Raw genomic sequence first — 22,298 nt, forward strand, 5'->3', positions numbered from 1 at the left:
GTATATATGCATACATTTACTGATTTATTTTTTTTTTTTTTTAGTCATATACAATTTTTTTACATAACCTAAAAGTAAAAAATTTAAGAAAAAAAAGTGATTTAATTTTTATTTTAATATATTGAAAAAAAAAAAAAATGAAAATAAAATTTTTTTTTTTTTATATTTTACTTTAAAGCACTGCAAAGATTTCTTTCACCCTCGATTTCATGAGAAATGTGAGAACAAAATAAATTTAAAAATTCAACATCCTTATTATTAAAAAAAAGTTTATTCTTTACATTAATTACAACTACAACACCTATTATGGATTCCTAAAATATAAAAAATTAATAAGAATATAAAAATAAAAATGTTATAGATTAATTTAAGTTGTAAAATTTATTTCATATGTTGATAATACAAAATAAAAAATTATTATATTAATATATATATATTAGTAAATATCATAAATTAAAATTCCTTTTTATTCTTATTACGTCTGAACCAAATATAGGTGCTGCTATAATCTGCTGAATATCAATTTTTTGTTTATTAAAAATTAAATTTGTATTTTCTATAACTTTTACTGAAAAACCACCTTTATGATTATTATCATTTGTATCATTTTTATTTTCTCCTTTAATATTAGGTTTGTAAGAATAAATAGTATTTTTTAACTGATTATTAATATCACAGTTAATAGCTTTTTTGTTTTGGTAAACTTCACCAATAACACCTTCATTCAATGATAAATGAATAATTTCATTATTAATGAAAGAGTAAAAATTATTATTATTTTTATCAACGATAAATAAAAAAGCATAATTGGAATTAATACACTTAGGAATTTCAGAAGAAACAAATTCAAATAGTTTTTTATTAGCATTAGGAAATTTATTATATTTTTTTTTTTTCTGTCTATTTTTTTTTTCTTCTAATTTGTTATTATCTATAAATAATAAAGGAATCATTCCCAATAAACATCCTATAGCAATACCTATAGCACTACCAACATAATAATACCTTCTAGTTCTATTCATTTTTAGTTGCTTATTTGTTAAGTTTATTCTTGGAAACCCTATGTAAACAATTATTTTTTCAATGTAACCTCCTATGAATATCCCTAAAACGTCACTAGTTAAATTTCCTAAGCCTGCTGCAGCCATTGTGCTAAAACCCAAAAAAATACAAAATGTTGAATCAAAGAGATCACCAGCAATTATCATAAATGAATTATCAACAAAACCAAAGCAGACAAAAGGAATACATCCAGATAGTGCTACTAGTAATAAATCATTTATTTTTATATTCATTTCTCCTTTTTCATGTGTTTTTTCCTCTATTTGTTTATCAAAATCTTTAGTACTTTGATCCACCTTTTTAGATATATTCTGATCTATCTTTTTATATGAATTTTGATTTACATTGTTACTTGTGTTTTTGACTTTATTTTCAACTATTTTTTTAAGTATATTTTTTTCTTCATTTTTATACACGTTTTGATCAATGCTACTATGTAAATTCATTTCATTATTTTTATATGTAATATCATCCTTATTATAGTTCACTTTTTTTTTTGTAAATAATTCTTTTTCATATTCCTTTTCTTCCTTTTTAAAATTTTCAGAGTTTTCTCTATAGTTTACTTTTTTTTTATGAGAATTTTTATATAGAAGCTCATAAGTTTTTATATTATTAGAATTATATAATTTCTTATATAAATATACTTTGTTTTTAAACTTTGATTTATTATTTTGGACAGTTTTTCTTATATTTTTTTTATAACCTTGTAAGTAACGTAAAGCTTTTTGTAGGTATAAACATTTTATATTTGACCTATTTAGATTAATTATATATTTTAAATAATTATAATATATTTTCCTTTTTTTTCTTTTTATTTTACAAATATTGTCTTTTCTTCTATCTAAATTTTTCCGACTTTTGAAATTACATCTTGATGTTTCATAAATACATTTTTTTTTTGATAATATATTCCTATATATAGAAATAAAACTATTGATATTTTTAATGTTTTTTTTATTAGGATAAAAATTATTTAATTGATGAAATTCATTAAAATAAATGTTGTGATTTATTGAATAACTCATAAAATAATTTGCAACAAAAATATTCGTAAGAAATATATTTCTTTTTTTTTGTTTTAAAAGAATATTACTATTAGATAAAATAGAAAAATGCTTAATAAACATTTTCTTTACATATAAAAAAAAAAAAAAAAAAATGATATAAAATAAAATAACAATATTAAAGAATAGATATGAAAAAAAAATAAAATAAAATAAAATAAGGTAAAATGAAATAAATAAAATAAAACATAACTTTTTACACAAATTGAAAAAATAAATAAAAATGTGTAAATTCCAAAATGAAAATAAAAGAAGGAAAATATAAAGAAAGTTGTTTTTTAATAAAAAAAAAAAAGTGTAAAAAAGAGGATTATTATATTTCTGCTAATAAGAAAAAGAAAATGTATCATATTGCTTTGAAAATTATAAATATTTAGAATATTTTATAATTCTTTTTCATTTATTAGGCTTAGCCTAAAGAAAAAAAAAAGTAAAAAATAATAAAATTAAAAAATTTTTAGATATTTTTTTAAACATAAATATATATATATATATATATATATATACATAAACGTAAACGTAAACATATTTTTGCATTTGATATAATATCATTATTTCACTTTTGTATTTTTTTTTCCATTTCTTTTACATGAAATATTCTTTTTATCAATGTGTAATATTTTATTATTACTAAAAGATGTGTTATCCATTTATACATATATATATATATATATATATATATATATATATATATATATATATATATATTAATTCTTTATTATTTCCTTCTATTATTAAGAAATCTGGAAAATTAAATAGTTTATTTTTATTAAAATTTAAATTAATTAAAAAGATAGTAAGTAAATAGACTTCAATAAAAAAAAAAAAAAGAAACATTACAAAAAGTAAAAAATATATAAGAAAAATAAGAAGTAATTAAAAAAAAAAAATAGAAAAAAATTTATAAATATTATTTATATGTTATCTTTACCATATACTTATCTTTTTTTTCTCTCAATTTATACATGCTTTATGATTATTTGCACATTATATTTTATTTTTAAATATATTCTTTTTATTAAATTAAACCTCTTTTTAATTTATATTAATAAGCATCCAATAAAAAAACACTTTTTTTTTTTTTTCCTTCTAAAATATATAAATTGAGATATTAATTTTTTAAGAGTTATTTGATTATATATATATTTTTAATTATAAATTTAGCAAAAGTATATTTGGTTTATGACTGAATATATTTAAATTTTAACTACGTTAAGCAATATTTTTTTATTATGAATTTGACATATCTAAAAATTTTAAAATTTTATAAAAAAAACATTTAAAAAAAAAAAAAACACATTATTTAAAAAAGAAATATATGAACTAAAAAAAAAAGTATAATGAAACAATAATAGAATGAGAGGTTGTGTTTTTGATACAATTGAAAAAAAAGATTTTAAAAAATTAAAAAATTATTTTAAGATTCCTTTGAGAAATACAATATATGGGTATAAACTAATAAATAAATGCAAAAAAAAAAAAAAAATTTTTTTACACGGAAATTTTCCAAATTATTATTATGAGAGATACAAAAAGAAAAAAAGAGAAATAAAAATAGAAAAAGAAGAAAAAGAAAAAGAAGAAAGAAAAAAAGAAAGAGAAAAAGAAGAAAGAGAAAAAGAAAAAGAAAAAAAAGAAAGAAAAAAAGAAATAGAAGAAATAGAAAAAGTGGAAATAAAGGGAAAATATAATATTAACGATAATAATAATAGTAGTATTAACAATGAAAGTTTAAATAATTTAAATGAAAACAAGTATTTACAAAATAAATATATTATTAATGATTATAGATTAACGCAAATTGATAATTTAATAAAAGATATATTTAAAAACAAAATTATATTAGATATTGGATGTAATATTGGTGTAACTACTTTTTTATTAAGTTTAAAATATGAGTGTAAGATTGTTAATGGTATAGATATAGATTGCTCATTAATAAACAAAAACGTTTATTTGTTAAAATTATTTATTGAGTTTATTTTAGTGCATTATAATCAAAAGCATATTTTACATTTTTTTTTAAATAATAAGAATTTGCTTAAAATACAGAAAGATATATTCCTGGATTTATACTTTTTATTTGAATATTTAAAACAAGAAAGAAGTAAAATTAAACATGAAATTAAAAACTCAGATGTAGAGATAAATGTGAATGAAAATAAAAATAAAAATGAAATAAAAGATAAAAACAAATCGTTTAATGAAAGTTATAATTTTATTGGTGACACTAATTTATTAGGAAGTACTGATAATTATCATTTTCCTTTTAATGTATATTTTTTATGTTCTAATATTTTTGATAAAAAATTCAGTAAAATAGAAAATAAATATGACATAATTATATGTTTTTCTGTTTTAAAATGGATTCACTTAAATTACGGTGATAATTATATTATAATTTTTTTTGATTTAATTCATAAAATGTTAAAGAAAAATGGATATTTTATATTAGAATATCATAATGAAATAAAATATAAAATAAAAAAGAGTGAAAGGGATTTTTATAAACATGAAATTAACTTAAATTATATGCATTTTGATGATATATCAAAAGGTAAATATAACAACAGTTGCAAATTGAAATTGATACACAAAACTAATTGTAATGTTCAAGAAGAACAAGTTAAAAAAAAAAATAAAAATAAAAAAGTAGGAATGTTTAATAGATTTATTTGTATTTATCAAAAAATATAAATTTTATATATATATATTTTGGAAAATGACAAATTTTCTAAACAATATAGAAGCAATAAAAAAAAAAATTTTTTTTTTATATTTTTAATATTTCTCTTATTAGGTTGTGTACTTAATTAAATCATAATATAAAATTATTAATGTGTCATTTCTTATTTTATATTATTTGTTAAATTAGTTATGATATTTATTTAGATATAATTTTATTTGTATTATATTCATTATGATTTTTTCTAGTTATTTTTTGTTTTATTTCTTTTAAGAAGTTATTATAGATTAATAATAAACTTCTAAATTTCTTATAAAAATTTTAAAAAACTCATTTTAATTATATGTTCAAAAAAAAAAAAAAAAAAAAATTAGTTTTTATAAATCTTTAATTTCTTCAAATATACTTATATTGTAAAATTAATTATTATAAGGAATTAATAATTAATTTTTTTAAAGTAAATAATTAAAAACAAAAGATAAAACAAAGAATTATTAAAATAGTTAATAAAATTTTTTCCAATTAAAAATAAATAATATATCAATTTTAAAGAATGTTATAAAAACTATTGCAAAAATAATCATTATATTAACTTAAAAAATAAGTTCATTATTATATATTCTAATAATGATATTTCAAAAAAAAAAAAAAAAACATATACATACACACACAACAAATAAGTATATTATAATAAATTAAAAAAGTGCTTATATACTAAGCGTTAAATATAAAAATAAATTTATCTACATTTATTAAACTAATTTCTAAGTAGTCTACTGCATATTCTCTTGAAGTCAAACTATTAGTTTTTTTGTTATCATCTTTATCATTAACACATATATTTGATTTATTGTGTAAAGTATTTATTTCATTGTTTTCATAAAACTTTCTAATATAAATATTTTTTGCTATAATAAATAAATTTTCTTTTATTTTATTATTTGTATAATAAATATTCGTCGAAAATGATAATGAGTGTTTAATATAAGTTTTATTATTATTACTGTTATTACATTCATGGCATTTTATAAATCCATGATAGAGTAAATTATACAATTTTTTTCTAACATCATTTAAAGGGATTAAAACATTTTCACTTATTATTTCGTCATTGGATTTTTCGTCAGAGGTAGATATTAAAAAGTTCCATATCCTTAATGCATCCAATCCTATCATATTTTCTATTATATTTGATGTTATTTTACTTTTATAAATAGTTTTTATATTATAAAAGTCAGCGGCATAACATATGATCTCATTACATTGTGTTTTTATTAAGTTATCAGGATATTTGATTAATGTATTTAAATTATGTAATACTATATTTTTATCTACAAATATTTTTTTCTTTTTCAATTTTTCTATAACATATTTTTCTATATTTTCAAATGAAGAAAAAGATGAAGTGATATTATAATTGTTGTCTTCGAAGGAATAATTAAGCTGAACATTCTTTAATAAATAGAATAATATACATTTTGCTATTTCATTAAGATTATAATAATTAATTATAAAATTAAAACATTCCTGCTTCAAATATAAAAGAGATAATACTTCACTATTCGCTTGAAAATAGGTAAAGGGATTATCAAGATATTCTAACAGATTATTTTGCATATCTTCTTTATTTAAAAAACAATTTGTATCATTTGAATAATTTGCTTTATGTGGATTTTCATTTATTTTATTTATAACAAGAACTTTATCTTTTTCTAGAAACTTTTCATTATATTTTTCATTTATATTATTATTATAAACTAAATTATTATTTTTATTTTTATTCAATTCATCATGAATATTAAAAATGTCATCTATGTCATTTTCATCTTGATAAATATTAACCTTTTTAATATTATTTGTTTCAGTATTTCTTTTTCTTTTTTTTTTATCGATTATTACTGATGATGCTTCTCTTTGCATTTTTTTTCCTTTTTTTGAAGTAGATTTAACATCGTTGCTTTGTCCATTTATATTTGGCATATTGTGTTTCTTTGTGTCATTTGTATTATTAGCTTTATGATAAAGTAAAATGTTGTCTATATTGTTATCAATAATATTATAATTGTAATTATTATTAATGTTATTATCAAGAGAATTAAAATTATTGTTTATTTTATTATTATTACTGTTAATACTATTAAAATTATTTTGTGTATCATCAATATTGTTTTCTATATTATCAACAGTTTGATTATAATCCAAGTTAATATAATTAATAGAATTATCATAAATGAGAAGATTTTCATTTTGATTTTTATTATTTTCACATACATGCTCATTAAAATATTTACATTTTTTTATAAATTTTTTTTTTAATAATTGTAAAAATATTAACCTTAATTTTCGCTTACTAATATTAGGAATTTTCTTTTTACAAACTTCTACATAATCATCATGTTTCAAATCTTTTAAACAATTATCAACGGTCATTCTTCCATTTTTTATAATTCTTATAAGAATAATTTTTTCAATAAAATTGATAATATCATCTCTTTCTAACGCTTGTTCATTTTTATCATCTAAATAAATGATATTGTCATCATTTGTATTTTCTGAATGAAAAAAGTTATAATTGTTGTTGGTATTATTCACATTTTCTACTGATGTTTCATTTTTTTGATTTATGCACGTTGGATGTATATAATAAAATATCGAAGAATATCTAACAAGAACATAAATATTTTTAATAATAACAAAGTATTCAACTCGTTTTATTTTACAAATACAGTAAGTACATTTACAACCTTTCATATATTTATAATTTTCATTATCTGGTAGAAGACATATTTCATTTAAATTCATTTCTTTATTTTTTTCTATTTTTTTATTTAAAATATTTTCATTATTTTTTTCTTCAAATGATAAAGTGATCTTTTTATCATCATTAGTTACATGATTACATTCATCTAATTTACTATAAATTATATTAATATCTAAAATATTATGAATTAATAAACATAATAAAATATTTCTAACTATATTAAATTCATAATTTGATAAATTAATAATTTCATTAATAGTTAATTTATTTCCGTATACTAAAATTAATTCTACTATCTCACTACATGAATAACCAAATATATCACAAATGATATATTTTAAGTAATCTAATTCATTATTTATCATTTTATAAAAGATGGGAATGATATAATAAATATAAAATACAAAAAATATAATAAAAGAAACATAATTTAAAATTGATTTTATATTCCTAAAATAAAAAGAAAAAAAGTTTAGTAGATTGAAAATTAAATAAAAATAGTTATAAAAAACATATTTTTTTTATTAATTAAAAATAGTAAAGAAATTTAAAATATATATATATATATATATAAGAAAAGTTAATAACAAATAATACTATATTTTTTTAATAAACATGTTTTATAAATATATAAAAATAAAAAAAAAAATATTAAATTTTTTGAATTAACAAAATTTTTAAAAATTAATTATATATGTAATATTCATATTAATAACACAAAAAATGCATAATTAATAAAACATTAAAAAAGATGTAACTATGTTAAAGAGATTTCTATAATTCAAAATAAATTTCATAATTAAATTTTTTTTTTTTTTTTATAAAGTTTTCAATGTTTAATTATTTTAAATTAAAACATTTATAATAAGTTAAAAAAAATTAGTTTTCACTCAAATATGGAATATACTAAAAAATATACATAATATTATTAAAGAATAATTGATAATAAAAAATTTACTTAAGAGTTAAAATTTATTTTGGTATTTATTTGTTCGCCATATGAAAGAAATAAAAACAAAGCATCTTTAATTTTTTTAAATTACACTTTTTCTCTCTTATATTTTATTATAAACATAAAAAAGTATGTTTTTAATATTTTTTGAAGTTCTTAATTTCCAAAAAATAAAAATAAAATAATTTTTTAATACTTTTCTAAAATAATACATTGTCTAAAATGTTTTATGATATAAATTTCTATAGGAATTTTTTAATAATTTTTTTTGTTTTTCTTTATTAAAAAATTATACTAAAAAATATTTAATTGAATAAATGAATCCCTAATAAAAAAATATTAAAGTCAAACAAAAATTAACTTAAAAATATATAGAAAAAAAATGAACCCTTTAATAGAGTATAGTACGTAATTTCTTGTCTATTTATTTATATAAATTTATATTTATATTATTTGAAAATTTCATTTTTTTTAATAATATTTATCATATCGTTAGGAAGAATAAAACAAGCTGTTTTTAATAAACATAATTTAAGTCTTAAAAGAGAAATTTTAAAAAATGAAAATAAAGAAATTAAAAATAAAGGAAATATAAAAAGTATATCTAATAAAATTACTGAAAATAAAACATGTGGAAAAAGTTATGAAGAGAATGAAATACGAATAAAAAAGAATAATAGTTTAGTTAAAGAAGATCTAGAAGTTTCTCATATCTACCAAGATGATGTTGTGAGCATTCAAAATTAATGAGAAAAAAATATTAAAACAAAAGCATTATAAAATTTTAAAAATTGATATATTCCATTAGAAAAATGCTAAAATATTGGTAAAATATGAATATTGCTATATATGTGAAACTGCAAAACCTTGTCATTGTAATGAAGAAAATTATCAATATGAAGAGGTACATAATAAATTTAAAAATGAATTTAAAAATATTCTAAATAAAACAAAAATATGTTCTTTATACATTTAAATATTAGGATATATCCAATTGGAACAAAGCAAAAATTAAGTCAAATATTCACTCAAATTTTAAAGATATATCAGTAAAATTATTGTTGAAATATATTTTTTTGTAAAATTATATCAATTTATCAAATTAAATATATTTTTATTAATTTTTTTAGAATTTAATAGAAAAGATTCAAGAAAATAAGAAAAAACAAGAAGATAATAAAAATAATAAGACTCAGTTAAAAAAAAAAAAAGAAAAATATATAAATTTCTCATTTTTGAAAATACACTTTAAAAAAATATTTTGTTTCAATTTTTTACTTTAGAAAAAACACCATAAAAAGAGATGAATATATTCAACAAAAAAGTATTTTTTTTTATAATAAAAACAATTAAATTAAAGAATTTCTAATTTCACAAACAGAAAATAAAAAAAATTTATAACTCTGTTTTTATTCACATAGAAAATGAAAAAGAAATAAAAAAAAGTTTGAGTAATTATGAAAAGTATGCATATAAAATATGCTGCATTGTCTCATCATGAAAAAAATTATAATAAATGATAATTAACATTTAAAATAACGAAAGATTATAATAATATTTATAATTTCAAAAATAATTAGTTTATTTAGAAAATTAATAGTTTTTTTTTAAATTATTATTTTTTTTCTTTTTTTTTGTATTTTAGATTTTATCTTGAGAAAGTTAAAATAATTAAACTTAAGCTAAACAATTTAAGAAATGGAAAAAATTGGAATGAAGAATTAGGTTCCTTTTTTTTTTTTTTTAAACTTAATGTTAAGTATTTTAATTTTTTTAATATATATATTTTTTATTCGTAAATTAATTTAAATGTAGATGCAGTTAAAGGAAAAGACACTGGAAAAGTAGTGACTACTGTAATATTCTATAATACCAAAAAAAATAAAATAAAATAAAATAAGAAAAGAAAAAAAAAAAGTGATATTATTTTATTTTATTTTATAAAATTTATATAATTAGAATAATGAGAATAACATTGAAGAAAGACTAGCTGCACTAGAGGATATAGAAAAGTATAAAAAATAAAATTAAATTATTAATGAAATATGAAAAGTATATAAAAATATATACAATATGATCAAAATATTTTTATTCTTTAATGTTATTTTGAACATAAAAATTTTCTGTTTTTTATTTATCTTTTTATGTCTATTATTTCTTTTGTGAATCTTATTTTTTTTTAAGGAAGCATTTGCAATTGTTACTAGATTTATTCGAAGAATACATAGATATAGAAGAAAAGATACTTTAAAAAATCATGAATTTAAAAAAAAAAAATTTTCTTTCATTTTAAAAATAAAGTAGTTTTTTTAATAATATTTTTTACTAAAGAAAAAATATGAACTATAAAAATCTAATATGTTTTTCATGTAATGATTAAAAATACAACTGAGAAATATAATTTTTAAATAGAACAAAATAAAAAGAAATGCATTGATAAATATTTTTAATTTTTAAAGATGGTATAAAAAAATTAAAAATTTAAATATAAAAAAATAAATTATTCTTATTTATAATAAATATACGATATTAAAATTATAAAAAAAAAAAGAATTTTAATTAGTGAGACCAAATTTTTAAAACTTTATCTTTTCCTCCTGACGCAACAAACTTTCCATCATTTGACCAATCGATAGCATAAACGGCGTCAGCGTGCCCTGGTAAGTCTACCAATAATGTTTTAATTTTTTTGTTTTTTTTTTGTTGTTCTTCATCTTCTTCTTTTACACTTTTTGTATCATTGCAATTTTCCTTTTCTTTCTTGAAATAAGCAATTAGATGATTTGCTTTCCATAACTTTAGAGTACTATCATGACTACATGAAACAAAATAATTGTTATCAATAGACCATGCAATTTTGTAAACTGGCCCTACATGACCTCGGTAAACAGCTAAAAACTGGCCATTTGTACTTGACCATATTCTAACACTTTTATCAAAAGAAGAAGATGCAATTAATTTTCCATCAGGTGAAAATTGCACATGAATAACCGGCTTTTGATGACCTACTAATCTTGTAGTTTTATACTGACCATTTTTTAAACAATCAATTAAATATAATGTCCCATCATCAGATCCACTTACCAACTTTTCATTACTCTGATTTTTAAAGAATTTGTTAAATATAATTTTTGACTTTTCAATATGATTTTCAATATGTATTTTGTTTATTATAACATCTAAATTATAAATTCCATTTTTTAATATTCTTTCTGAATTTAAAGATATGCAATTTACCCAGTGACTGTGACCTTTAAAATCATAAAGCAAGGTACCTTCATTCACATTCCATATTTTAATAGTTCTGTCCCTGGAACTACTATAAATTCTGCTATTTTTCTCATTTTTACCTGACCATAATATGCATGTTATAGTATCTGTATGTCCTGTTAATATTATGTCAACATTATTATTCAGTATATTATTAATTCTTATGCTTCCATCTTTTCCTGCACTTGCTAGCCTACTTTTTACAAAAAATGCATCCTTTTGATTGTAACTATTAGATGAATCCTTTTTATCATTATATATTTTTTCTTTCTTCTCTTTCTTTATAGCTTCTTCATTTTTTTCCTTTCCCTCATTAATAACTTCATCAACATGTCCATTGTTATTACTGTTAACAAGTACTTTTCTATTTTCAATTTCTTTATTCGTTTTATTTTTTTTGTTTTTACTTTTGTTATTATCTTTATTCTCTTCTTTTATTTCACTTATTTTCTTTCTTTTTTTTGCATCAATACTTTTTTTTTTAATATCACTCTCCTTCAATAAGTGGAGAGGTTCAAAGCATAAAGTTGTTACTTCTTTTTTGTGGCCTGTTAATATATTTAATAATTTCCCTGTGTGCGTATCATATATACAAATAGTTTGGTCCATTCCCGCTGTGGCTAAAAATTTATTATCAGGAGAAAATAAAACAACTAAAACCCAATTTTTATGATCTTTTAATGTCGCAATTGGCGTTTGTGTATTTATATCCCATAAACGAACTGTATTATCACCTGATCCTGTAGCTAAGTGAGAACTATTTGGACTAAAAGCCAAACAAAGAATAGAATTTGTATGACCCGGTAAAGTTGCGCTACAAGTATTTATTTTTTTAACTTTAAAAATATTTAATGGGAAATATTTTATTGATAATATATTTTCACTACTTATATTATTATCTTTTATAGCATCGTATAAACTATTTTTTATTGGTAACTTATCATTTATCATAAAAGAGTAATTAATATCTTCTGAATCTTCTTCAACGAAACCATCATTTTTTTTTTTTAGATCATTTATTAATTCATCTAAATTATCTTTTGTTATACTTAATGGTACATTAATAACAGGCCCTGTGGCTTTATTCTCATGATTAACAAATTGGATTAATATTTCCTTTCTTTGAACCTTATTATCAACTTCCATTTTTTTTTCTTAAATTTAACAAAAAAAAAAAAAAAAGCTAAAAGAGAAATGATCAATTAAAATAAAATGATTAAGTTTAATTAGTTTTCTATGTATTCATTTTTTGATAAATTGAATTTTGCTTTTGTATTGTTCCTATATATAATGTTTTATAAAGTTTTTTATAGCATTTTTTTATTTAAATTTTAATTTAAAAAAAACAAAACAATGCTATTATATGTTACTTAACATGAAAGAAGAAAAAAAAAAAATTTCTCTAAAGAAATTAAAATTTTTAAAACATAATGAAACGTAATGTTTATATTTCGTTTTTAAATTGGCATATTTCATTTTATTTTTGTGTTTTCATTGATTCTTTTTATTTATATTTCTCAATTTAATTTTTATTATTTTGAAACTACTGTAGGAGATTTTACGAAACAAATAAAAAAATATATTAAATATAATTGAAATATACAGATTTTTTTTCTTTTTTCAGTAGATTGTGATGTATTAAATTTTTACAACATTTATAATAAAAAGTTTGAAACTACAATACTTTTAAACATATAAAATTAATGATATCAAATATCTTAAAATTTTATATCTAAACAGCATATTGCAATTAACATTACATTTTTAATAATATACATATATATTTATATATGTATTTAAGTTTTAAATTATTTAAAGGGGAGGAAAATAATAAAAAATAGGAATTTACATAAAAAAAATGTTTATGATTTTTAATTAATTTTTTTCAAATATAAAAAAATTTGGCATTTTAAAAATAACAGAATAAAAAACATTTATAAAAACATTTCACAAAAATTATCAAAAGTAAAGCCACTTTAAATATATTTCAAAAAAATATTTTATTACTCGGTTTTTATTAAAACTACAAATAAATAAATAAAATAAAATTTAATAGGAAATTTTTAATAAAATATAATTATATATATATTGTCATCATTTTGTTACCATCAGGGATATCATTAAGATCCTCTTGTATATTAATGGAAACTCCATCAAAATTATTGTTCATATTCTAAAAATAAAATCATATTATTATTGCAACAATATTTAAAGAAAAGAAAAAAAAAAAAAAAATAGATGTATTATCACATATTTTTATAAATTTTTATTTTTTTAAATTACATTATATTGATCATCTTCAATTGTTTTATTATCATCTTCATGCCTCATTTCCCCTTGATTAAGGCAAAGTATTTGTTTTGTTAGAAAAAACCACTTAAAAAAAAAAATAAAGATTTTTTTTTTTTATAATAAAAAATATATATAGAAAACATATTTTTGTTGCATATATATATGTTTATATTTCCACTTTTCTAAATATGTTTTTTACCCAATTATTTATACACTCTTCTGTATTACAACTATACAAATAAAAATCATATATAAACATATAAGTATAGAAAATTTGTTTTATATATAAAAAAGTTAAAAGGTCTTTAAATATTTCTATTCTAACCAAAGAACTATTGAATCTTTGTTAACTATAAAAAAATTATACAAAATAAGATTTATAAAAAATATTATTTTTTATTAAATATATAATTTATTAATTTAATAAAAAATCCATGAAATAAATATGTAATTTAACAAATTAATTAGATGTAAGTATATATATATATAATAAGAAAATATTTATTCTCTTTCTTTTCAACTTTTTTTATTCCTTTAAATTTATTTCAACATACTAATATTAATTGTCAAACATTCCGAATTTGTTGAAAAAATTATTAGTGGAGTTATAACTTCTCTTAAATCAATGTTTTCAAAGAGTCTTGATCCTCTATGAAGAATATCATCATGTATAAGCATGAATATGCACGTATATATATATTATGTTATATACCTATATAATTCCAAAGTATTATCCTTTAGAACAGCTGATACATTAAAAAATTCATTTTTATCCTATTATAAAATAGAAATTTTTTTACAAAATCTATGAAAAATAAGTGTAAATATTTAATATATATCACTTTTTTTTGATGATATTTTAAAATTCCTCTATGATAGCTATTACAGAAGTTTAAATCATTTTTTGATGAACAAATAGCACATGTCGAAATTAAAAAGATAAACAGGAAAAATATTAAAAGTTTCATTTTTTTATATTTCAAAAGAAGTACAAATAATTAGAACAAGGAATTATGTAATAAAAAAGAAATTCTTTTGAATTCGTGTTTTAATTATTTTTAGACAAATTACCAATATAGACTTTTCTGTATTTTTATTTATAGTATTTTTCTTCTGTTGCATTAAATATGATATTTTTAAACTCTTTTTTGTTTTTGAAAATATATAAAAATTTACTTTTTATAAGAATTTTTTTTTTTATTAATATAAAATGTATATACACTTTTCTTTTTATGTAATTTTAATAAAAATATATTTTTATAGCGGCCAAAATTTATATACGTAATTGAATGGATACATTACAAAAAAAAAAAAAAAAAAAAGAGATTTTTAATTATAAAAGTACAAATAAAGAAAAAAACTTAAAAAAAAAATTAAAATTAAAAAAACATCAAAACTTTATTTTTATAAATTCATAGATAACCAAAAATTACAATAAATGTAATTACCAAGATTAATATAGTAATATTACAAATCACCTGAAATGTAGTGCACACGAGGTATTGCCTAAGATTCCTAAAAAAAAATATATATATATATATATAACATATATCGAAAAAAGATTAAAAAATAAAAAAAAAATTCTTATTTTGTTACGTATTTAAAAAAAAATTTCTTATTCTTTGTGCATAGGTTATGTTTGCTCCATTATCTATTAAATTATCTGTTGTATTATTTTCTAAATAAGAATTTGGTGTCTCTATTAATCTCTCAGTATAATTATCCAATGTATATGAATTGTTAATACTTCTGTTATTTCTACCTTGTAAATTATTTATTTCATAATAATATTGTTTAGAATATTCTTTATCCTTTTCTATTTGCAATTGCTTATAAATTTCTTCATTTTTAATTATTTCTTTTGTATATTCTTCATCTTTTAGTTCTTCATTTAATTTATTTTCCTTTAATATCCTTTCTTCATAATTTTTTTTATGAATTTTTTTATATTCTTCTAAAGCGTCTTCATCTAATAGTTTTTCTTTCATCATTTAATATAATATATAAATAACATATATATTTTTTAAATTATGTTTTTTTATGAAATAAAAAAATATATCATTAGAGTTTACTTTTATAAAATTTACGAACACAATTTAAATATTTCAAATATTAGAATTTATTATTGTTTTTTTTATAATTTTTATCTTTTTCTATATTATTTCTTTTATTTTTTTTAAGATTTAGAATAGCAATAAAAAACAAATGAATTCCCGACAACATTAAAATTAGATGATGATAAGTTTTATTTTACTTATGAAAACGTTTAAATATTTTTTGTTTTTCAGAAAAATTTAATAATAAATTATAAATTTACTACAATGAAATAATTAAAATAATTAATGAAAAAAAAAAAAAAATTACAAAATAGAACGAAAACAAAAACCTTTATATATATATATATGAGTAGCCAAGAAAAAAAATGGTTATTGCTCTTCCTCAAATATTATAAACATATGTTAAAAAAATTTAATATTAATAAATAAAATATTTACTATAATTGTTTTTATAAAATCTATTCTATAATTTTTTTTTTTTCCATTACATATAAATTTTACACATTTAAACTTTTATATATATGCCTATATGTATAATATCTTTAAAAATGAAATTATAAAATGTACCAAAAATTTTTTTTTTCTTTAACTATAAAATTTTTTCTAATTTCTATTTTAAGTATTTTTAACAAAAAAAAAAAAAAAAAAATATAACTTTTCAGAAATCAATTTGTTTATTAATGAAAAAAAAAAAAATCAAGAACCATAAGAGTCAAAATAAAAGTGGGAAAAATAAAAAGGAGAAAATTTAGTACAGTAACATAATTAAAAAAAATTTTGAAACATAATAAACAAAATAAAAAGCCAAAATAGTATAGTAACAAAAAAAATTATAAGAACTAAAAAGAAAAAAAACAAAATGGAAAAATAGAAACTAGAAAAATTTTAAGGAATTAATAAAAAAAAAAAAAAGATATACTTTTAAGATAAAATGTATATAATACCAAAGTATATCTTAAATGTATATAATATATATATAAAACATATATTGATATATTAACTTTAAAATGTTTTCAAATAAATACATTTTTTGTATAAAATAATGTTTTTTAAAAATGTAAAGAAAAAAATTATATATTATTATTAACAGAATATAATAAAATAAAAAATAATATTTTATAGAATTCTTATGACCTTGAGGAGACAAAATGAACCAAAGAATGAAATATATTAGACTTTAATAATTTTTTTCAAATTATTTTAAACTTTCTTATCATTTTTTTATATTTATTGGTTATTCTGAATCTTATGCATTTTTTCTTTTAAGCATTCTACCATATCTAAAAGAACATTAAAAATAAAAAAAAAGAAATTAGGATAGTTTAATAATTAAACACAAATTACGTGTTAGAAAAAAAAGAAGAAGAAGCAATTATTACCTACTAACAAGTGGCTCATCAATCACACCATTTTTAAGAGTATTTTTTTTGTTTCCATTTTTTTTTCCTCTAGTCTTTTTTTTTTCATTTAATATTGCTTTTTCTTTTTCTTTTTCTTTTAAATTTAATTCACTAACAGTTAAGTCAATGTAGGCAATACTATCGCTGTATAATGAATTAGAAATAGGAATTTCTTTTAATATTTTACTTTCTCTTTTTTTTTTCTCAAATTTTTTTTCGTTATAAATAATTTCTTCACTTTTATCTTTAGTGGCATCTTTTTTTATTTTCGCTACATGTTCATGATCTCTCTTTTCGTTAATTTTATTTTCATTAGCTTTTCCTTGATTTTTTTTTTTTTCTGTTATTTTTCTACTAGATGATTTTTGATTTCTTTCTCTATATTGATATGCACGGATAGATGATACATTTTTACTAACTTTTTTTTTATTTTTCGTTATATGGTTAATTATTAAAAAACATACAGATAAAAAAAAAAGTAAATAAAAAATTACAACATAAATCAACTTTATAGGGTCTTTTCTTAAGTTATATAATTCACTTCTAAAATTTTCAAAATAATTAAAAATTATTTCCATTCCAATATTCATTTTTTCATAAAAGAAAAAAATAAAATTTTTGATAAAATTAAATATCAATTGACACTGATATTTAATTTTAGTACTATTTCCCATTTTTAGAAAAATTAAAAATTCTAATGAAAAAAGTTAACTAAAAAAATAAAATAAAAATATAATATTTTATACAAATAATAATAATGCATATATTTTTAAATTAAAAATATAATAAAATGACAAGAAAAAAAATTTCCTATTATTATATATATTCAATGTGTAACTTTTTTTTTCTTATTATATGAATATATATATATGTAGATATAAAGAAAAAAAATTGCTTATTTCCATCTTAATTACACAATTATTTTCAAAAATACATTGAAAAAAAAAAAAAAAAAAAAGAAAAATAATAAAAAGTAAAAAAAAGAAATTATAATATGGTGTATCTATCAATTTAAAATATTAATATATTATATATTATATAATATATATATATATATATATATATATATATATATATTATGTAATATATAATATATATACATATATATAACATATATTTATAAATTTTAGTATAAATAAAAATTCTAAATACTTTCTTTTGAAAGTTTTTTATGTGATTTTTTTTTTTTTGTTTTGCATATAGAGGTGCATTTTTTTTTTTCTTTTTTTGTGTAAAAAAAAAAAAGTGATTATATATTTTTTATATCAAAAAGAAAATTTGATGCATTTTTTTAAAAAAACAACCGAAAAAAGCAGCATTTATTTTATAAGAAATAAAATAATATAAATAATATTTGAGCAACAAAAAACAGTAAAATATATATTTATATATAGAACAAAATAGACTAAAACAGAACAAATAAAAATATATATATATATATATATATATGCATATTGTTGTATATTAAAGATTTAAAAAATAATAAAATAATTTATTTAAAAAAAAAAAATATTATACATTTGAAAATTTTTTTTAAATAATTTTGAGATTATTCTCAGTTTTAATTATTTAAAATTTTCTATATAATAAATTTTTATATACATTCGTAAAAATTTAAAAATTGCTAATTTTAAAAAATAGAAAGATAATTTCACAAGTATATAATTAAAATTAACTTTTATTATTATATATGTATTTTATTTTATTTTTAATTTTTTTTAGTTTTTATTATATATCTCTGTTTTATTACCATTTCACATTTTTTAATAAATATAATCATTATTTATACTCTTACAAAATCAAAATTTTTAAAAAGTAAATTTTTTCGATTAAAAAAAAGGATACATATAATTTATAAAAATGGAAAATATATGAATTACATATATATAGATAAATTTAATATACTACAAATTAACAAGGAAACATATATATATAATATTTTAAAATAAATGCGAAAAGAAAAATTTTATGCACTTATTCAAATTAAGAAAATGTAAAAATATATTTTTCTTTTTTCATATTTTAAAAGTTATATAATGGTGTTATTATTATTTTATTAATCTTAATAAGTACTTATTACATTAAGTCTCAATAATTTTAATTTATAATTTTTTGAGTTATGTTAATTCTTTACTCTTTATTAAATAATATTAAGTCTTATTTAAAATTTATAATGTAGCTAAAAAAAAATTAGGATATTTTTTTTTTTTACGATATATTATTCGAAGGAAAAAGAAAAAAAAAAAACTCAAAGAAAAATAAGACATAAAAAAAAAAAAAAAAGAATTAAAATTTTAAATATTTCTTTTTATTGAAAATAATTATAAATTTAATATATTTAATATACTTTTAATAAATAAAAAGGATGAAAACGTTAAGTAAAAATAGTATTAATGAAAATATTATAAAGTTTAGTAATGAAAGAAATTATAACAATGAAAATGTGAAACTATTAAATAATGAGAATAAAAATGAGTTGAGTAATAATGATAATAATAATAATAGTAATGATAATTATGATAAAATAAACAATTTTTTATTTCATGTAAAAAATGGACTAACACAATTAGAAAAAACATTAAGCGGTGAAGGATATGCTTTCAGTAATTTAATTTGTAAAAATAAAAATATAGATAATATACCAAAAGAAATTGAAAAATATAAGCATTTGAAATATATAAATATGTCAAATAATAAAATTAGTGATATAAAAAATTTATGTCTATTACCTAATATAATTTTTCTAGATATATCTTTTAATTTAATTGAAAATTTAAAAGGTTTTAAAAAAAAATGCTTAGAAAATTGTATATATATCAATATTTCTCATAATCTAATAAAAAATATAGAAAAAGTAAATTTGAAAAGCATAATCGAATTTGATTTATCGTATAATAATATAAACAATTTGAATATTTATTTTTCCAATACAATAAAAAAGTTAAATCTTTCAAATAATTGTATTAAAAATTTAAATTTTAAAAACAAATTAACTAATTTAGAACTTTTAGACTTATCATCTAATCCTCTTGAAAATTTAGATTTTTATGAAATCACACCAAATTTAAATTTTTTAAAAATAAATAATATTTCTACATTACCAAAAGATCAATTAAAAAGTTTAAATAATTTTAAATTTTTAGAATATTTAGATATGGATAATTATTTTTATTTTAAAGATATATCCTACAAAGAAATCAAAAAAATTATTCTATCTAATACAAAAGATATTAATTTATTAAAGTTTAATGGGAAAAGAATATAGTATAAAATATGAGAGATATGAAATCTAAAAGAAGAAAATTAAAAGTAGAAAGGCATATACCTTTACAAGTTTTTATTTTTGTAAAATATACATAAAATGAAGCTACTTTTTCCTTCATTTTTCTTTTTTTTTTTTTTTTTTCTTTTTCATTAGTATAATAAATATATTTTTTTTCTATATAACAAACAATTCTTAATTCACTAAAAGAAAATTTTTATTAAATCATTAATTTTAATTAAATTAATGAAAAAAAAAAAAAAAAGTTATTTTCATATATACTTAGAAACATTCCTTATATATATTATAAAAAGAAATGATAATTTTTTTTTCTAAATACAACTAAAATGAATTTTAAAAGATATAAATACAAGTGTAAGTAGAGCTTCTTCTCATTCCTTATAAATTTAATAAAAAGAATAAGAAAATATTCCTATTATTTTATAGTTTCATTCTATTCTTTTTAAGAGCAATAAATACAAACATTTATATTTATAGAATAAAAACAAAGGTAAAACATAAACAAAAAGATATTGAGAGATTTAGATTAATTAAACACAAAATACAAAATAATGTTAGTAAATTTTATTATTCTAAAGTAATTAAATAACTTTTATAGATGTAATAATAATAATATATAAAAGGAATTTGAATAATTCTAATTAACAGCGCCCTTGCATGGAAATCAGTGCAACTATAGAAGATAATTTGAACATAATCATTTTTTTTTATTTTCCATATTATATGCAAATAATAAAAAATTTTATTGTTAAGAAATAAAAATAAATAATTTGAAATTTTTTATTATATATAAAAATATTATCCATATTAAAAAGTTCTTAAATGAATGATATATTTGAAACGTGTTTGGTATTATAAATATATAATTATCTTTAGGGAAAAATATGATGAAAATTTAATATTATTCAAATTTATCTTTTTATTTCTTTTTTTTTAAAAATTTCTATAAAAATATTTTAACAAAAATCTTATAATTTTTTTTTCTCTTAAATAACTCTTCATCTTTAATATTTAAAAGTAAAAACATAATTTATTTTTTTAAATATGAAAATATTATATTAAGAAAAATTGATTTATTATATTAGCCCAAAGGGATAAAATATTTTCTCTTTTGATATTTTATTTTTCCTTTAAATTATTTTAAAATTCTTATTTTTTTTTATATTTTTAAAATTTTTAAAAATATATTTTGTTTTTTTGGTTTTTTTTTTTTTTTTTTTTTTTTTTTTTTTTACGTTGTTTATCTAGACTATATTTTTCACTCAACGCAGCGACAACGAAAAAAAAAAAAAAATACGTATAATCATTATTAGGATATACATTCAACAAAATATGCTAAAATATGATAAAATATAATTCCAATTTAAGTATTAATTTAAAAAAATAACAAATTAAATTTTCCTTAAATTTATTTTAAAAAAATATGAATAATTGTATACACACATTCTTTACACATTAAATATAGATA

The 22,298-nt window shown here is 16.9% G+C and overlaps 9 protein-coding genes across 9 annotated transcripts; 3 read left to right on the forward strand and 6 right to left on the reverse strand.

The window, feature by feature from the left end:
• Positions 1-40: 40 nt before the first annotated feature.
• PRELSG_0943000 (conserved protein, unknown function) lies at positions 41-2,090 on the reverse strand (the record flags this gene model as incomplete). Its single annotated transcript, XM_028676885.1, has 3 exons — positions 41-68; positions 172-314; positions 480-2,090. 3 exons carry the CDS (start codon positions 2,088-2,090, stop codon positions 41-43), a joined length of 1,782 nt encoding a protein of 593 aa, XP_028533330.1.
• A 1,395-nt stretch (positions 2,091-3,485) lies between these two features.
• On the forward strand, positions 3,486-4,826 carry PRELSG_0943100 (bicoid-interacting protein BIN3, putative; the record flags this gene model as incomplete). The annotated part of the gene is made up of 1 exon (XM_028676886.1): positions 3,486-4,826. One exon carries the CDS (start codon positions 3,486-3,488, stop codon positions 4,824-4,826), a length of 1,341 nt encoding a protein of 446 aa, XP_028533331.1.
• A 703-nt stretch (positions 4,827-5,529) lies between these two features.
• Positions 5,530-7,941, reverse strand: PRELSG_0943200 (conserved Plasmodium protein, unknown function; the record flags this gene model as incomplete). The annotated part of the gene is made up of 1 exon (XM_028676887.1): positions 5,530-7,941. The coding sequence occupies one exon, from the start codon at positions 7,939-7,941 to the stop codon at positions 5,530-5,532; it is 2,412 nt and encodes an 803-aa protein (XP_028533332.1).
• Positions 7,942-8,910: 969 nt separating this feature from the next.
• Positions 8,911-10,779, forward strand: PRELSG_0943300 (conserved Plasmodium protein, unknown function; the record flags this gene model as incomplete). Its single annotated transcript, XM_028676888.1, has 11 exons — positions 8,911-8,932; positions 9,025-9,257; positions 9,337-9,432; positions 9,512-9,577; positions 9,659-9,723; positions 9,812-9,852; positions 9,950-9,992; positions 10,174-10,253; positions 10,350-10,384; positions 10,488-10,540; positions 10,713-10,779. The coding sequence occupies 11 exons, from the start codon at positions 8,911-8,913 to the stop codon at positions 10,777-10,779; spliced, it is 801 nt and encodes a 266-aa protein (XP_028533333.1).
• A 308-nt stretch (positions 10,780-11,087) lies between these two features.
• PRELSG_0943400 (nucleolar preribosomal assembly protein, putative) lies at positions 11,088-12,944 on the reverse strand (the record flags this gene model as incomplete). The annotated part of the gene is made up of 1 exon (XM_028676891.1): positions 11,088-12,944. The coding sequence occupies one exon, from the start codon at positions 12,942-12,944 to the stop codon at positions 11,088-11,090; it is 1,857 nt and encodes a 618-aa protein (XP_028533334.1).
• An 857-nt stretch (positions 12,945-13,801) lies between these two features.
• On the reverse strand, positions 13,802-15,058 carry PRELSG_0943500 (conserved Plasmodium protein, unknown function; the record flags this gene model as incomplete). The annotated part of the gene is made up of 8 exons (XM_028676892.1): positions 13,802-13,821; positions 13,905-13,971; positions 14,082-14,174; positions 14,290-14,320; positions 14,416-14,440; positions 14,645-14,739; positions 14,803-14,864; positions 14,933-15,058. 8 exons carry the CDS (start codon positions 15,056-15,058, stop codon positions 13,802-13,804), a joined length of 519 nt encoding a protein of 172 aa, XP_028533335.1.
• Positions 15,059-15,502: 444 nt separating this feature from the next.
• On the reverse strand, positions 15,503-16,078 carry PRELSG_0943600 (conserved Plasmodium protein, unknown function; the record flags this gene model as incomplete). The annotated part of the gene is made up of 2 exons (XM_028676893.1): positions 15,503-15,605; positions 15,687-16,078. 2 exons carry the CDS (start codon positions 16,076-16,078, stop codon positions 15,503-15,505), a joined length of 495 nt encoding a protein of 164 aa, XP_028533336.1.
• A 1,315-nt stretch (positions 16,079-17,393) lies between these two features.
• PRELSG_0943700 (conserved Plasmodium protein, unknown function) lies at positions 17,394-18,221 on the reverse strand (the record flags this gene model as incomplete). The annotated part of the gene is made up of 2 exons (XM_028676894.1): positions 17,394-17,427; positions 17,527-18,221. 2 exons carry the CDS (start codon positions 18,219-18,221, stop codon positions 17,394-17,396), a joined length of 729 nt encoding a protein of 242 aa, XP_028533337.1.
• A 1,691-nt stretch (positions 18,222-19,912) lies between these two features.
• Positions 19,913-20,812, forward strand: LRR10 (leucine-rich repeat protein, putative; the record flags this gene model as incomplete). Its single annotated transcript, XM_028676895.1, has 1 exon — positions 19,913-20,812. The coding sequence occupies one exon, from the start codon at positions 19,913-19,915 to the stop codon at positions 20,810-20,812; it is 900 nt and encodes a 299-aa protein (XP_028533338.1).
• Between the last annotated feature and the right edge of the window lie 1,486 nt (positions 20,813-22,298).

Source organism: Plasmodium relictum (assembly GCF_900005765.1).
Source record: "Plasmodium relictum strain SGS1 genome assembly, chromosome: 9".
In the NCBI taxonomy this organism is placed as follows: Eukaryota; Apicomplexa; class Aconoidasida; order Haemosporida; family Plasmodiidae; genus Plasmodium; species Plasmodium relictum.